At 42.8% G+C, this 16803-nt stretch overlaps 1 protein-coding gene across 5 annotated transcripts in view; it reads right to left on the bottom strand.

Moving 5' to 3' along the window:
* Window positions 1-16803, bottom strand: part of COG7 (component of oligomeric golgi complex 7) — a 73266-nt gene that overhangs the window by 13308 nt on the left and 43155 nt on the right. For all 5 annotated transcript variants that reach the window (XM_073553649.1, XM_073553651.1, XM_073553650.1 and 2 more), the window contains exons 11-13: window positions 6714-6830; window positions 5062-5127; window positions 1691-1871 (exon numbers count right to left, since the gene is read on the bottom strand). In XM_073553649.1, coding sequence (XP_073409750.1) covers window positions 1691-1871; window positions 5062-5127; window positions 6714-6830 — 364 coding nt within the window. The remainder of the gene's footprint in view (window positions 1-1690; window positions 1872-5061; window positions 5128-6713; window positions 6831-16803) is intronic.

Raw genomic sequence — 16803 nt, 5'->3', positions numbered from 1 at the left:
AGTGCATAATAAAGGGGCTGGAAAATAAAGGGTTAAAGTGGTATTCCCATCTCCAAGATCCTATCCCAATATGTAGCAGATGTAATAATAATATTAGCAAATACCTCCAATAAGAAATGTAGTATATTTCTTCTGATAAGCTATGTTGTTTACCCCGAATGCAGGGCATTGCAGTAGCTTAGCTTATCAGAAGAACTATACTGCATTTCTAATTGGAGGTATTTGTTAATATTATAAACACATATTTCACATTGGGATAGGATTCTGGAGTTGGGAATACCTCATTAAGTGTGTGACCACTTAATGCAATTACTAGCTGGACTGCCATAGTGGGCGCCAGTTTTATATGTCAGTGCTCCCTCTACATGCCGACACATAGAGTGGTGGGGTTCCAAGCTATTTTTCAATACTTTGCTTTCTTTATCTTGTACTGATCCTGAGTTGCATTATTTCATATATGGTATATTCTCATCTAAAGCCGCAACCCCAATTCTGAGCGCCCCGTTTTCTGCATGCACTGCTGGTTCATTTCTGTACAGATCATGAACACACGATTTGCATTCATTTAAAAAAAAATCCCCAAATGACTGTAAACTATTATTACATAAGATTATACAAAAAGCACTGGTTGCAATGAGGGTGGACCATGAACGAGTTCCAAAAGCAGAATGGTGTACGCAGCTCCGGGCAATATAGAGACAGTTTTCTAGGGAAAGCCTTGGGGTCTAAAGACCTTCATACACATTGGATAGAAGTCAGGCAAGCTCGTCAATATGTCTTGTGAATGGGGCCCCTGACAAGTGATGACAGGGGAGAGAAGGATCGGGCATGTTCACCTAAAATATAAGATTCTTTCCTCTAGAACTAAGCCACTGCGAAAGCTGTCAGACAGCGGTTTACTTACACCAAAAAAAATGGCATGAATTATAATTTGCATCTTTTTTGAGACCATAAATCTAGTGTAGGAGACAAAAAGATAAACTCTGCCTTTAGTTTTAATGCTTTTTTTTAAAGCCCCAGTTACACACTGCGATATCGCTAGCAATATCGCTGTAAAGTCATCGATTTTGTGACGTTATAGCGATATTGCTAGCGATATCGCTGCATGTGATACTTACCTCCGACCCGCTCCCCCGCTGGTTATCGCTGATCACGCAAGAAGCTCCTGGACCATTCCTCGTCGGCCACTTCCTGCTGGGCTTCCTGTGGCGCCGACGAGCGACGCGTGGACGCGGGCGGGAGGACGTCAGGATCGCCACGTCTGACAGGTAAGTAGCGATCCCCGTCCCCAGCGATGTCGCTGGTGAGATCTGCCTGAGTGGCAGCTCACTAGCGACCACCTAGCGATGTACCAGCGATCCTGACCGCGTCATATCGCTAGTCGGGATCGCTGGTGCATCGCTAGGTGTAACGGTACCCTTAAAGACAAAAACTGATATGACTGACAGCAAAGGAGAAAAAAAAGAGACAAGGAGATATGCAGAATCTGCAGAAGGAGAAATGTAATCAGTCTGATTGTTGAACAAAGATGGATTTCAGGAGAGCAAACACTGGCGGAGCGAAGGCCATGATAACACTTATTACATAACATCGCTGATGAGGGAAATATTGTCCTCAGCGAGTATCAACTTTCATCCCAGTGGTGCGTAAAGAGCAATCAAACGCTGTGTTCACAAGGTGGGAAACTCACCTTCAACATGTACAAGGTCTCCATCAGACTGGCATATTCTGCTGGGCCCCCCTTCAGGAGGTAGTTGTATTCCTGCCAGGGGTTTTTGCAACCCTTGCGCTCGGTGGTTGCCTCCTGCATGCCGGTGAGGCTACGGGGGCTGTAAGACTCGCACAGGTACTTTCCGGCTGTGGATAGAATCCTGAAAGAAGTGTAATAATAATTAGAATTTGACAGGTAAACAATCAATAATCCAGCACCCAAAAATCCAGAACGCCTGATAATCCAACGCAAGACTGTCCAATATAGAAGTAACGGTAGCCCAGCACTGAATTCCCCCCCTGCCCGCATCAGAACTGTACCTTAAGGGGGTATTCCCATCTCTAGGATCTTATCCCACTATGTAGTGGGTGTAATAATAACATTATAAAATACCTCCAATCAGAAATGCAGTACAGTTCTTCTGATTATCCCATGTGGTAACTTCTGTATCCATGGTTACGACCTCTCATAGCGACAGTAAGTTGTTATTGGTTGTAACCATGGATACCTAAGCTACTGTAGTGCCCTGCATATGGGCTAATAAGAAGAACTATACTACATTTCTAAATGGAGGTATTTGCTAATAATATTATTACACTTACTACATATTGGGATAACAGCTTGTAGACGGGAATACCACTTTCACTTTTTAAAACTTGGCTTTTTGCTGTTCCTCTGTAATTCCTCCTGGAAAATTATAAAAAAGATTAGAAAAGTGTTCTGTTTCTTGTCAAAGGGATGTATTCCTCCAGAGTCTGACATTATCCAATCAGAGCAGACTGTGCAAGATTACATAGGGACTGACAGCGGGAATGGGAACGCTCGTTTGTCAATGTATTATACATTTCCAGGAGGAATAAAAGAAGAACAGCACATTGCAGGGTTCTAAGAAAAGGCGCTTCACAACTATAATTTGGTCAGGAAATAGGAGAACAGAGAAGTCTCTAACACCCACCAACAATAATAATGGAATATGGTAAAAATCTTTTAATCTGGCATCCAATAATCCAGACAGTCTGATAATTTGGGCACACTTTGGGTTGTCAGAACAGCACCACTCTTGTTTAATGGGATGTGTCTGGTATTGCAGCTCCTCCCTATTCAAGTGACTAGGACTAATTTACAAAACCGGATGAGATATGGAGCGGCGTCGTTCCTTCGAAAACCTTCAGGCTATGTGCCCACGTAGCGTTTTTAATGCAGAATATTCCTGATAAGAAACGCACATCCTCTTCCCGGGAAAACGCATGCGTTTTATGAAGCGCTTTTGTAAGCATTTTTGACGCTTTTGTTAAGCGTTTTCCTATGCGTTTTTGCTATATAATTGAATGCATGTGGAAACGTGTGCGTTTCCGCAAAATTAATGAACATGCTGCGTTTTTTTCCGCTTCGCGTTTCCGCAGCAGAAACGCGTGTCTAAAAGTGCTGCGGAAACGCTTAAAAAACGCAACGTGGGCACACAGCCTCAATCTGCATCTGGATTATACCACTGGAATGATCCTGCTCTCCAGTATATACTGGGGCGACACTTACCTGTCATTTTTTTTTTTTTAAGTGGGGGTTTGAAGCATAAAAAAAATCTGCAGTTCAAGATTATGAAGGTCTAAAAATACCAAACCGCATCACACCTTTCCGAAGTGGCGGATTAAGGCTGACAATGGTGTCTGATTTGTGACAAACAGGAAAGTAAGGTAGAAACAAACAGAACGGGTACACACAAGGCTGGCACAATACCACGAGGGCGCCACGTCCGTTCCCAAACAGCAGAGGAAATATTGACATCTGACATTGATATGACGGGAAACAAGGAGCTGGGTGTTGAGGCTTGTAACCCTTCACATTTCTAACTAATGAGAGAGAACCTAAGGGGATCACTTCAAGATGATCAAATGAATGGTCATAGGTGGATGTGGGAGAATCGGATTGTTTGTGATCCCACGCCACCAAGATCAAATACTTTTAAAGGGGCATTTCTAAGTCAGAAAGTTATCACTTATACAGGAGAGGTGACAACTTGCTGATCGTTGGGGGACCCAGCACTGGGACTCCCAACGATGCCCCATTAGAGTAAGTTGTGGGGCTCTCAACCATCTCCAGTAGTCCCATAGACAATGATTTAGGCGGTGGCACCTATATACGGTCCCTGCTCTGATCGCACTTCAGACCCGCTGTAAACACCACGTAAGGGCAGCAGTGCTGCCATTTCCTGCTACTGTACTTTCACCCTATGCTGTGCAAAAAGTGAAATGTGGGGGGTAAATCTGCAACACAATCTGGATGCAGCACATGCAGATTTTGCAGTGAATTTGCTGTAGAATCAAGATGCGCCTGAAAAGTAGTTGCTGCGTGTTTGTCTTGTTTTTTTCTGCGCAGTTTTGGCACAAAAGGATCTCCTAGTACATACAAAATGAATGAGATTTCTGATTTCTCGTACACACGTTGCTTATTTTTTTCTTTGTAGATTTGGCAGTTTCATATCTACAAGGCACGTCAATTCCTTCAGCGTTTTTCACCTATTCCAATGAATGAGGGGGGAAAAAACCCACATCAAAAAGACATGTAAAAGCGCGGCAAAAACACGTGGATTTTACGCACCATTTTTCCAGCCAATGCATTAGTATTTGCAGCAGTTTTTTTCTGCAAATACTGAACTTGTGCACATAGCCTTACAGGGGAAAAGCATCACAGTTTTACAGAGTGAATTTTCTAACAGTAAAGTGAATTTCTGAGTAATTGACTAAATTTAGGTAGTGGCATAAAAATAACAAATACCACCAATCATAAAGTGACAGCATAGTTAAGCAAAATGGATCATGCAAAAAAGAACAAAATAGAAGCCAAGTCTAAAATATACCAATTTTTATTATAATTCAGTTAAAAGAATTTTTTCATTAAATGTGAAAAGAGTTTTTTCAAAAGAAAGTGAGGACACTACAACAAAAAAGGCCGCACCATAGCGGTATAAAGCATGGTAAACTGATGGTAAAAAAAGTCCCAAAAAAGATATTTACATACATATATAAATAAATACAGTAAGATGGTTGACTTTGCAAAGAATTAGGATTCGTTTCCAAATATGTATCTAAATCTTAAAGTAGAAGATACCATACCAGTATAGTTAAGCAAAATGGCATCGCTTTGTAAAATGGCAATGACACATTAGAGAAGACGTGTTTCCTCTCCACTAGTGACATCATTCCTCTTAGGACGGCCATTGAAAAAAAAGTGACAACAGAAAGTGTGGCCATATGGGAGTAACTGGTAGGAATGATATATCCACTCTAATAGACATAACTTAAAAAATACTTTACAAATGACGGAACTGGGAAAACTCGAATAATTCTCCTTACCGGCTCGCCAGCTGTTGCTCGAAGTCGCCACACTGCCGTAACAATTCTCCACAAGTGGCAATGATCCTAGAGATGACAGACAAAGGAAGATAACCCCATCAATGCACTGATCACTATGGGGGAACCCCAAAACTCTTTCTAGAGCCAGAAAATCTCTTTTCCAAAATCAGCTTGGTGCGGATGTATTCTTGTGCTTGAGCGAAGGGGCACCAGTATTCTTATTAGGCCTGTACTGAGCATGCAGACTACAGCTCTACTAAAGTCAATGAGCCCACCATTTGTAATTGGGAAGACCCCTATCAATCTGCTACTTCGCCTTTTAATTCAGACAATGCCTGAAAATCTTTAAAGTCAAAAGAAGCCATTTAGGTTAATAGGGCTGTAGGGACCATACACAATGCACTCCCTATTAGGAGTGTTCACCCGAGCAATGGTGGTGGTCTCAGCCCATAGACCCCCACAATGATAAAACTATATGGATACGTCAGAAGCTACAATAAAAAGTGGTATAAAGGCCACACATTTTGTTAGAACCCAGAATTGTTAAGCTGCCAAATCACACAGTTTTATCTTATTAGTCACTGAAGCTCTTACAGTCCAAGACATTGACTCTGCAAGTTCTCCGGGACAGTACACATTACACTGTGTCCCATCCGTTCGTGGACAAAAGAAGGTGGTGCGTGTACTGGCTTAGTCTTACATCACGCTTGAAATGATGGCGGTATTTATCGGGGCCCTGGATGACATAACTGCCTGGGAAAAATACGTAATGAAGCAATGCCTTCAGGTCCAAATTGCGGCTCACTCTGGCAGTGTGCTGACCCCTTTTCTACATGAAAATCATATCAAAAAGTTGTTTTCCCCAACATATCTCCCCCTTGATTAGAAATGTCCTATTGTTACGTGCCTACATCTCCTAAGCAGACTATGTGTGTCTCCATGGTAACAGACCGCAAACCAACTTTGTGTAGTCTGATCCTCCCACCCTCCTCCCTTTTGCCTGTTCTCTACTTCCGGCTATCCTACCAAATATACCTCTGCAACAATAAAGATACGTGACACCAACGTTTGCCATCATTGAGACATTTAGAGCTGCATGCAAGCTGTAGAAACGAAATGGTAGGAAATCTATATTTAATTGTTATTTATAATTTTACTTTATTTTTTACATACTAATTTTAGTTTTTATTGATTTAACTTTTTTGCTTCATTTTTTAGATGGATTGGGCAGAGTATAAAAAAAAAAAAAATGGTTTCAAAATTCTGTATATCCTTCAACTATTTTTCTTTTCAGAGTCATATCTGCCAAAAAAACAAAAAACAAAAAAAAAAAAAAAAAAAAAACAGGAAGCAGAAATAATGTGTCTTATGGGATGGAGATAAACCCGGCACACAAAATGCATGGCCAGGCACATTTCAATAGACATTTAATTTTGAAGAAAGGCAAAAGAGGTAGTCTGGAGTTTTTGCTTTTTTTTGGCAAGTTCTAGCTTTCATCGGAGTGCTCCTTTAACAACGACAAAAACTTGTGACCCCATGAGTCCCTACAGGTAAGTCTTATGACCTGTAGCGATACCGACAACCATCTATTGTACATAGTTAATCCTCGTCTACAAATCAAGTACAGAGACGACAGCTCCCAGGCCCTCTACCTGACTGAGTGCTGGAACGCCGTCCAATCTTCCAAGAACAAGGCGTCCACAGGGACATTGTCCAGTTTGTACTTCTTCCTTATTGACTGCAGTGTGTTTGTGAAATCCGATACATATCTGGGAAATAAAGGACAACAAGTAAAAGGCGTTGGAGCGGAGTGGTGACGTGACAGCTTTTTCACACCTGCATGTCAGGACGCACCGACGCTGCCAGATTGTGAGCGGCAAGTAAGCAAAACTGGGCTTTGCCTTTATTTGACAACAGCCCTGCCAGTAAATGCTAATGATATCCACAAACTTTCCCCCGATAAATCAGTCGCAGCTGAACGTTCCTGGCGTAATGCCCATTTTGTAATGTTGCCAGTTACTACAAAGTCTGGGACACGGGTGCTAATGCAACAGCAGTGACATTAATTGATTGATGCTGCTGACGAGTCAGAATGAGGACGCGAGTCACCAAAGAATTCCTTCACTCACTCGTCTTATTAAAATCTCTTCATATATGCGAGTCCCACACTATAATCTAAGGCAGTGGTCCCAAACCTTTCTAACCTTGAGAGCCACATCCAGCTCTGAGAGAGGGTCGCGAGCCACATCCAGCTCTGAGAGAGGGTCGCGAGCCACATCCAGCTCTGAGAGAGGGTCGCGAGCCACATCCAGCTCTGAGAGAGGGTCGCGAGCCACATCCAGCTCTGAGAGAGGGTCGCGAGCCACATCCAGCTCTGAGAGAGGGTCGCGAGCCACATCCAGCTCTGAGAGAGGGTCGCGAGCCACATCCAGCTCTGAGAGAGGGTCGCGAGCCACATCCAGCTCTGAGAGAGGGTCGCGAGCCACATCCAGCTCTGAGAGAGGGTCGCGAGCCACATCCAGCTCTGAGAGAGGGTCGCGAGCCACATCCAGCTCTGAGAGAGGGTCGCGAGCCACATCCAGCTCTGAGAGAGGGTCGCGAGCCACATCCAGCTCTGAGAGAGGGTCGCGAGCCACATCCAGCTCTGAGAGAGGGTCGCGAGCCACATCCAGCTCTGAGAGAGGGTCGCGAGCCACATCCAGCTCTGAGAGAGGGTCGCGAGCCACATCCAGCTCTGAGAGAGGGTCGCGAGCCACATCCAGCTCTGAGAGAGGGTCGCGAGCCACATCCAGCTCTGAGAGAGGGTCGCGAGCCACATCCAGCTCTGAGAGAGGGTCGCGAGCCACATCCAGCTCTGAGAGAGGGTCGCGAGCCACATCCAGCTCTGAGAGAGGGTCGCGAGCCACATCCAGCTCTGAGAGAGGGTCGCGAGCCACATCCAGCTCTGAGAGAGGGTCGCGAGCCACATCCAGCTCTGAGAGAGGGTCGCGAGCCACATCCAGCTCTGAGAGAGGGTCGCGAGCCACATCCAGCTCTGAGAGAGGGTCGCGAGCCACATCCAGCTCTGAGAGAGGGTCGCGAGCCACATCCAGCTCTGAGAGAGGGTCGCGAGCCACATCCAGCTCTGAGAGAGGGTCGCGAGCCACATCCAGCTCTGAGAGAGGGTCGCGAGCCACATCCAGCTCTGAGAGAGGGTCGCGAGCCACATCCAGCTCTGAGAGAGGGTCGCGAGCCACATCCAGCTCTGAGAGAGGGTCGCGAGCCACATCCAGCTCTGAGAGAGGGTCGCGAGCCACATCCAGCTCTGAGAGAGGGTCGCGAGCCACATCCAGCTCTGAGAGAGGGTCGCGAGCCACATCCAGCTCTGAGAGAGGGTCGCGAGCCACATCCAGCTCTGAGAGAGGGTCGCGAGCCACATCCAGCTCTGAGAGAGGGTCGCGAGCCACATCCAGCTCTGAGAGAGGGTCGCGAGCCACATCCAGCTCTGAGAGAGGGTCGCGAGCCACATCCAGCTCTGAGAGAGGGTCGCGAGCCACATCCAGCTCTGAGAGAGGGTCGCGAGCCACATCCAGCTCTGAGAGAATGTCGCGAGCCACATCCAGCTGAGAGGGTCACGAGCCACATCCAGCTGAGAGAATGTCGCGAGCCACATCCAGCTCAGAGAGGGTCGCGAGCCACATCCAGCTCAGAGAGGGTCGCGAGCCACATCCAGCTCAGAGAGGGTCGCGAGCCACATCCAGCTCTGAGAGAGGGTCGCGAGCCACATCCAGCTCTGAGAGAATGTCGCGAGCCACATCCAGCTGAGAGAGGGTCACGAGCCACATCCAGCTCTGAGAGAATGTCGCGAGCCACATCCAGCTCAGAGAGGGTCGCGAGCCACATCCAGCTCAGAGAGAGGGTCGCGAGCCATGTTCAGCTTTGAGATGGTCGCGAGCCACATCCCGCTCCCACACTCCCTCACATTAGTGGCAACCAAAGCCCCTATTATGGGTATAATGACAGCCAAAGCTTTTCCACAGAAGCTGTATACCAAGATGCAAGAGTTTCCACAATCCCCCCTTCAGTATTCTCCCATCAAGCACTCCCACCACACTTTCGTATCCTGCTTCAAGCACCACCTCTGACCGGTAGTATCATCCTGTCTCCAGCGTACCATCCTTAAATTATCTCTAAACCCACAAGACCAGTATATGTGCATTGAGATCTGCTCTTCTGTGCCTGACTACTCACAAAATTCACCATTTTGAGATGTGCTCTTCATAGCTCTTTGCTAGACCTGAAGCTAATGCAACAAGCTGGCAGACAGCTGCGAGTCACAATTCAAGAGATCGCGAGCCACGTGGCTCCTGAGCTACAGGTTGGGGATCCCTGATCTAAGGGGCTGTCCTTGTGGAGAGTGACAAGCCAGGCCTGGCATGTCAGCCTGAGGAGAAATATAAGCCATGCATGCTCCTCCTGGAAAATTAAATTCCAAACTGCAAATTCCAAATTGCAATGAAACCTTGAGGTTTCATTGTAATTCCAAATTGCAAACTGCCTCTTCAGAGAGGACGAGGACTAGAACTCTAGAATTGCCACTTCCAAAAGGTCGCACTAGAGTTCAAGTCCTCTTCCACTCCAAAGAGGCAATTTGCATATCCCACACTATAAGACATATCTATGAGCCAATATCATTATTAAGGGGGAGGTGCTCACAGTGTAATTAGGTAAGCAGTCAAAAGACACGCCTAACATAGAACCCCGTCAAATACGCCCCCTCAGTAAAGAGTCTAAAAACTATCACTAAACAAAAAAATGCCTATATATCGGGAACAGTAAGGCTATGCACACACAGCTTTTTGCCTCTGCGGATTTTGTAGTGAAAACCGCAGATAAATCCGCAGGACTAAAGTCCTGCGGTTTATCTGCGGTTTTACACCTCATAATGGATGAGGTGTGAAACTGCAGCATTTCTGCACTAAAGAATTGACATGCTGCGGATTGTAACCCGCAGCAAAACCGCGTGGAAAAATCCGCAGCATGTGCACTGCGTTTTTTATTTCCATAAGAAATAAAGGTACTGTACAACGCAGCAGAATCCGCACCGTGTGCACATACCCTAAGGCGGAATTAAAAAACAAACAAAAGCAAAATACTCAGGGGAGGAGACGGAATAAAATAAGAGCAAAAAACTGGCCATTCTCTACTGAAGTAAAGGCCATTTTAAGGCTCAATGTATACATTGTAGATTTGATCTGGATTTTCCATCTCACAATTTGCATTTATCACGTGCAGATTTTGTTGCGGATTTTGGGCAGACCTTCACGCTATGCATTGCAAGAGTGAATACCGCAAATAATTGACATGATTCAGATTTTAAAATCGGCACTGCAGGTGAATTTACTTGTGAGAAATTTCCACAATATGTAGGTGGATTTTGTGTATGCAAAAGCATGTGGAATATATGTCAAATGCTCATCATGTGCATCCGCCATAAAGGCGTTTTCAGGGGCTTTAACAGTGATTTCTTATATCAGATCTGTGGGGGGCCCAACTCCCGATACCTTCAGGGTCAGTAGCTGCAAATGGTACTCCAGACGTTCCCCTTAGTTTGTATGGGAGAAAGCTTGCTGAATCATTCACAGCCACAATGCAATGGACAGAGCTGAGCCTGAGGTGAGCGGTTTGTCAGTCGTCCTGAGAGATTTGATAGTGATGACCTATTCTAATTTCAAAGTTAGAGATGAACGAATATTTCTCAGTCATTCTTGCATATTTTTAGCTGTGTGTTTTGAGTCATTATTATGTGGAAGGAGCCATAACCTGCGACTCAGATCAAGTTCCGACACCGGAAAGCACATTTCTCTCCAGAATAATAATAATACATTTTATTTCCATAGCACCGACATATTACGCAGCACTTTACATTCCAGAATGTCTTGATAATCTTGAGGTTTCATTGTGCCTTGCATAGATTCAAGACCCCCTGGGCACAATGCAGCCCCAAAACATCACCAAGCCTTCCCCATGTGTCACAGTAGGTACAATGTTTTTTGCTTCATTTTTACGTCAGTGAACATGGAGCTGATGTGAAGCCAAAAAGCACCAGTTTTCTCATTTGTCCAAACGATATACTCCAAGATGCTTTAAGGCTTGTCAATATGCATTTTGGCAAATTCCAGTCTCACTTTTTTATGATTTGACTCCAACAGTGGTTTTCTCCTTGCTCGTCTTCCAATGAAGGCCTTTTTGACCAAGACATGCCGGATGGTGCCATTTGACACTGATGGACCTTGCCCTTAGGAGTTCACCTCTACTCTCTTTGGAAATTGTCCTCAGCTCTTTGGTTACCATTCGTAATAATCCAACTAATAAATCTGTAATCAGATGTCAAAAGCAATAATAAAGGATATTGGGGATGTCAAAAGTAAAAGAAAAGTCAAAGATGCCATAAGATTTTTACGGGATGAAAATGATGAAATGGTAAGACAGGATGTTGAGAAGGCCGAACTTTTAAATTCCTATTTTACATCTGTTTTCTCTCAGAAAGGAAATGTAACATCAACGGTTCTTCACTGTCCTATTAAGGGAATAGAAGAATCCAGGATATCTATAAACAGAAAGATAGTGAGGAAACACTAAAGGGGGCTTTACACATAGTGATATCGCTAGCAATATCGCTAAAGCATCACCGATTTTGTGACGCAGCAGCGAAATTACTAGCAATATCGCTACATGTGATACTTACCTCCGACCGGCTCCCCCGCTGGTCTATCGCTGATCGCGAGAGATCAGCCTGGTCCATTTCTCGTCGTCGGCTTCCTGCTGGTGCCGACGAGCAAGCCATGGACGCAGGCGGGAGGACGTCTTCATCGCCGCGTCTGAAAGGTAAGTGCGACCGCTGACCGCTGCTACGTCGCTGGTGAGATCTGCCTGTTTGGCAGCTCACTAGTGACCATTTAGCGATGCACCAGCGATCCTGACCGGGTCGTATCGTGGTCGGAATCGCTGGTGCATCGCTAAATGCAAAGGGGCCTTTAGCTAACCTAAATGAATTCAAGTCTCCAGGTCCAGATGAATTACACCCCAGAGTACTGAAGGAGATAGCAGAAGAAATTTTTGAATCCCTCTCCATAATCTTTGAAAATTCTTGGAGAACAGGAGAAGTCCCAGAAGACTGGAGAAGAGCAAATGTTGTTCCTATCTTCAAAAAGGGGAAGAAGGTGGACCCAGGCAACTATAGGCCGGTGAGTTTGACTTCTATACCAGGAAAGATCTTTGAACAAATTATTAAACAACATGTATGTCAGTACCTGGACAAGAATGAAGTGATTAAACAGAGTCAGCATGGGTTTGTAACTAATAAGTCATGTCAGACTAACTTAATTTCCTTCTATGACAGAATCACTGATTGGGTGGATCAGGGAAATGCTGTAGATATAGTATATCTTGACTTCAGCAAAGCATTTGACAGTATCTCACACAATCCTTATTGAAAAAATGGCTAAGTATGGAATGGACAAGGCAACTGTTAGGTGGATTCATAACTGGCTTAGTGATCGGACCCAAAGAGTGGTTTTAAATGGCTGCACACCCAGTTGGAAGAATGTCTCAAGTGGGGTACCACAAGGCTCTGTCCTGGGCCCTGTATTGTTAAATCTTTATAAACGATTTAGATGAAGGAATTGAGGGTAAACTGAATTTGCTGATGACACAAAGCTAGGAGGGATAGCTAATACTAGAGAAGAGAGAGAGAGGATTCAAAAAGACAAATAAACTGGAGCAGTGCAGTGGGCAGCAACTAACAGAATGTTTTTTAACAGGGAAAAATGCAAAGTACTACATCTTGGCAATAAAAATGAAAAAAAATATACAAAATGGGAGGAATAGGGCTAAGCAACAGCACATGTGAAAAAGACTTGGGTATACCAATAGATCACATACTGATCATGAGTCAACAGTGTGATGCAGCAGCAAAAAAGGCAAATGCAATTCTAGGATGTATAAACAGAAGCATACAGTCTAGATCACGTGAAGTCAATACTGCCCTCGACTCCTCTTTGGTCAGACCTCATCTGGAATATTAAAAAAGAAAAAATGCCAGCTTACCCGGTTGGTTCAAAAGATAAGCTGCTATACTGTATAGGCTCTCAGCAACGGATAAATGACAGGAGCTCTTGCCAACAATAATTGCGAAAAGGAGATAAATCCAGCGAGCCAAGTTTGAAGTACATAAAAAATCTTCTTCTTTTTTTCAAACTTAGATTAAAAATATTTATCCATAGCAGCATATTATAGATGTAGGCAGAAATAGGAAAAATTACTGCTGTAAAGCGCACGGCAAGACGCGTTTCGGCTAGACCTTTATCATTGCCATAATACACATTGCTATTTTTCTGGGATATAAGAAGGAAAAGATCCTAAGATAGGTGGTGCTATAGTTGATTAAGCGTTAATAGATCACACTTGTGGGCATCCAGCTATAAGATTAACTATTTAAAAACAAATGTTAACCCTAACAAAAGCTAATACGCTAGCAGTAATTTTTCCATATATTGGCAAATATTTTACAATACATGATATAACAGAACATATGTACAGAGATTTTATTCTCCTGTTGTCCTCCACAATACTTCTATAATATAATTTTTGCTCAAAAAAGTATATTTATAAACTTAAAGCAAAGCAGGTTGTAATTATTAACATAAGAATCATAATTTTAGTATTTTTAATAAATTCTAATTCGATCTTGTCTATTGTTTAAGCCAATTGGCATCCTAGTTTCCAAAGTAAAAATCCAAGCAGATTCTCTGTTAAGTAGTTTACGTTTTCTATCGCCCCCTCTGGTAGACCGTGTTACTAACTCTATTGCTTTAAACCTGAAGCTATCAAAGTTGCCAGAATGATATTGTGAAAAATGCCTGGAGACCGCTGATGGATTAAAGCTGGAGGGGTTAATAGCATCAGAAATGTGTCTTCTAATTCTTTTCCTCAGTTTTCCCGTTGTACAACCTATATACTGTTTACAACATGATGTACAGTCAATCAGATATACTACGTAGGTGGAATTACAGTTCAAAAAACTGTTAATAGAATATTCTTTGTTGCTATGGAATGAGGAAAATTTGTTGATTTTATGTGCATATTGACAACAAGTACATCTCTTATTTCCACATTTAAAAAACCCCTTTAATTTCAGCCAGGTGTCACTGGTTTCCAGCGAGGAATTCAAATACAGACTCGGCGATAGTTTATCCTGCAAAGTGGGGGCTTTTTTTGCTACATAAGTAATTTGGTTTTCTGCAATAATTTGTTTTAGTTTTGGATCCTGGCTTAACACTGGAATATATTTCTTTATAATAGAGACTATGTTGTTATACTGAAGACTATATGGAGTAGAGAAGAAATTTTTTTTATTATTTGGAAATTGTGTTTTTTTTGTTGTTTTTTTTTTATTTATTATTAAATCCTTTCTATTAATATCCTTGACTATTTTGGTTGCTCTCTGCAACATCCAATTTGGATATCCTCTATTTTTTAGTCTCATATTGACTGATTCCTGTGCATTTTTAGATGTTTTTGGATCAGTCGAATTTCGTTTATACCTTATAAGCTCTCCTATGGGGATGTTTTTTATCACATGTTGAGGATGGCAAGAATCAGCTGCCAGTAATGTATTTTTGTCAGTGCTTTTGCGGTAGGGGCTAATAAAGACTTTTATTATCATTTTCATCTAGACCTGCTGTTAATGTGACAAAAATGTGTAAAGGCTAAGTTGAAATCATTCACATTAATGCTGTTTATAAAACTGGAGGCTTCCTCCTGTGTTCCATTCCATATAATGACTAGGTCATCTATATAACGCCCTGTCCACACCAGGCTTTTGGAAAAAAGGTTGGAGTCAGCATATAAGGACCAATTCCTCCCATCTGGCCATATCTAAATTTGCCAGAGACAGGGAGAACTTGGCCCCCATGCTGACTCCAGTCTTCTGCAGAAAAAATCTGCTATTAAAAGAAAAATAATTGTGCCTAAGTAAAAACCTTACTGCCATTACCAAAAAATCCTTGATTTCTATAGCATAATTACTAAATGTTTCTAAGTAATAAATGAAGGAATCTATGGCCACCCCATGAGGGATCGAAGGATATAATGAAACTACATCACTTGTAATCCAGGAGTATTGATCCTCCCATACAAAATTTTCCACCATGGTAACTAAAGCTTTGGTATCTCTAATGTAACTAGGGATTTCTTTCACCAGAGGCTGTAAGTAATGATCCACCCATTCTCCTAACCTCTCTCCCAAAGATCCAATACCTGCCACTATAGGACGTAGTGGAGGTGGAAATACATCCTTATGGACCTTAGGGAGGGAATGGTAAATAGGAACAATTGGACAGGTGACATGTAAATAGTCAAATAACCTCTGTGTTAGAGCCCCATTGAATAAGCCCTCCTCTAGCAATGCTTTAAGCTCCCCATTAAATTCAATAGTAGGATCATAGAATATTTCTTGATAAGCATTAGAATTCTCGAGGTCTAATAAATTCAACCTTTCATACAATCCTGCATTAAGAATAACTACTCCTCCCCCTTTGTCAGCCTCACGTACTAACAGATCTTTATTACTTATTAAATCCTTTAAAGCCATTCTTTCTTTTGTAGATAAATTATTTCTATTTATAGGATTATTTCTAATTTCTTTATCCAGCTCTATAAGTTCACTTTCCACCAGCTCTTGGAAAGAATCCAGGACTGGTGGACGTGACTTCAGGGGATAAAATTGAGGATTTTTTGTATGAAAGGTTGAATTCAGATCTATATAGCTATCTGTGCTTTCGCATTGTAGTTTTTTTGCAGACAAAAGTGTTTTTTGTTCTTCATAGGACAACATGATATCTTCATCTATAATAGGAATATCATCATATAACTTTGTAACATCATCAGAAAAATGACATTTAATGGTAAAATTGCATGCCAATTTGTTAACATCTAACATTTAACTTGCGCTTACCGGAAGCGCTTAACTAATCCCGCCCATCTGCGACCTCATCACATGATAGCGGGTCACCAATGGGTTGGCATGACAACCAAAGGTCTGAAGGAGACTTCTATGGTTGTCATAGCCAGATTGGTAAGAGCGCGGCCCAGTGGTTGGTGCTCATAGCAAGTTATCATTTCTGCTACATACAGGCGATCTGATCATCGCCTGTGTGTAGCAGGGGCGATTGAAGTAGTGCAGCTTCTAGTCTCTCAAGGACACTATTGAAGCATGCAAATGTACAATTTTTTTTTTAACATTAAAATAAAAAAAAAATTATAAATTCTCCCCCTTTCCCCTATTCAAAATAAAATTAAAAAAGAAATAAAAAAAAAAGTATACACATATTTGGTATTGCCGAGTTCAGAATTGCCCGATCAATATAAAAAAAGAATTAACCCGATCGCTAAACGGCATAACAATAAAAAAATTAAAAATGCCAGAAATACAGTACATTTTTTTGGTTGCCGCAACATTGCAATAAAGTGCAATACCAGGAAATCAAAAGATTGGATCTTTACCAAAATCATATCAATAAAAACGTCAGCTCGGTGCACAAAAAATAAGCCCTCACCAAGGACCAGATCACGAAACATGGATTTTTGTGATAACTCACCGTAAAATCCTTTTCTCCGAGACGCTCATTGGGGGACACAGATACTGTGGGTGTAGGCTACTGCCGCCTGGAGGCTGACACTAAGTGAAAAAATAGGATTTTT

Source organism: Dendrobates tinctorius, unplaced genomic scaffold (genome assembly GCF_039654945.1).
Source record: "Dendrobates tinctorius isolate UK_male_01 unplaced genomic scaffold, ASM3965494v1 ptg000202l, whole genome shotgun sequence".
NCBI classification, from domain to species: domain Eukaryota; kingdom Metazoa; phylum Chordata; class Amphibia; order Anura; family Dendrobatidae; genus Dendrobates; species Dendrobates tinctorius.
This window is presented reverse-complemented; position numbering and strand designations above follow the sequence as displayed.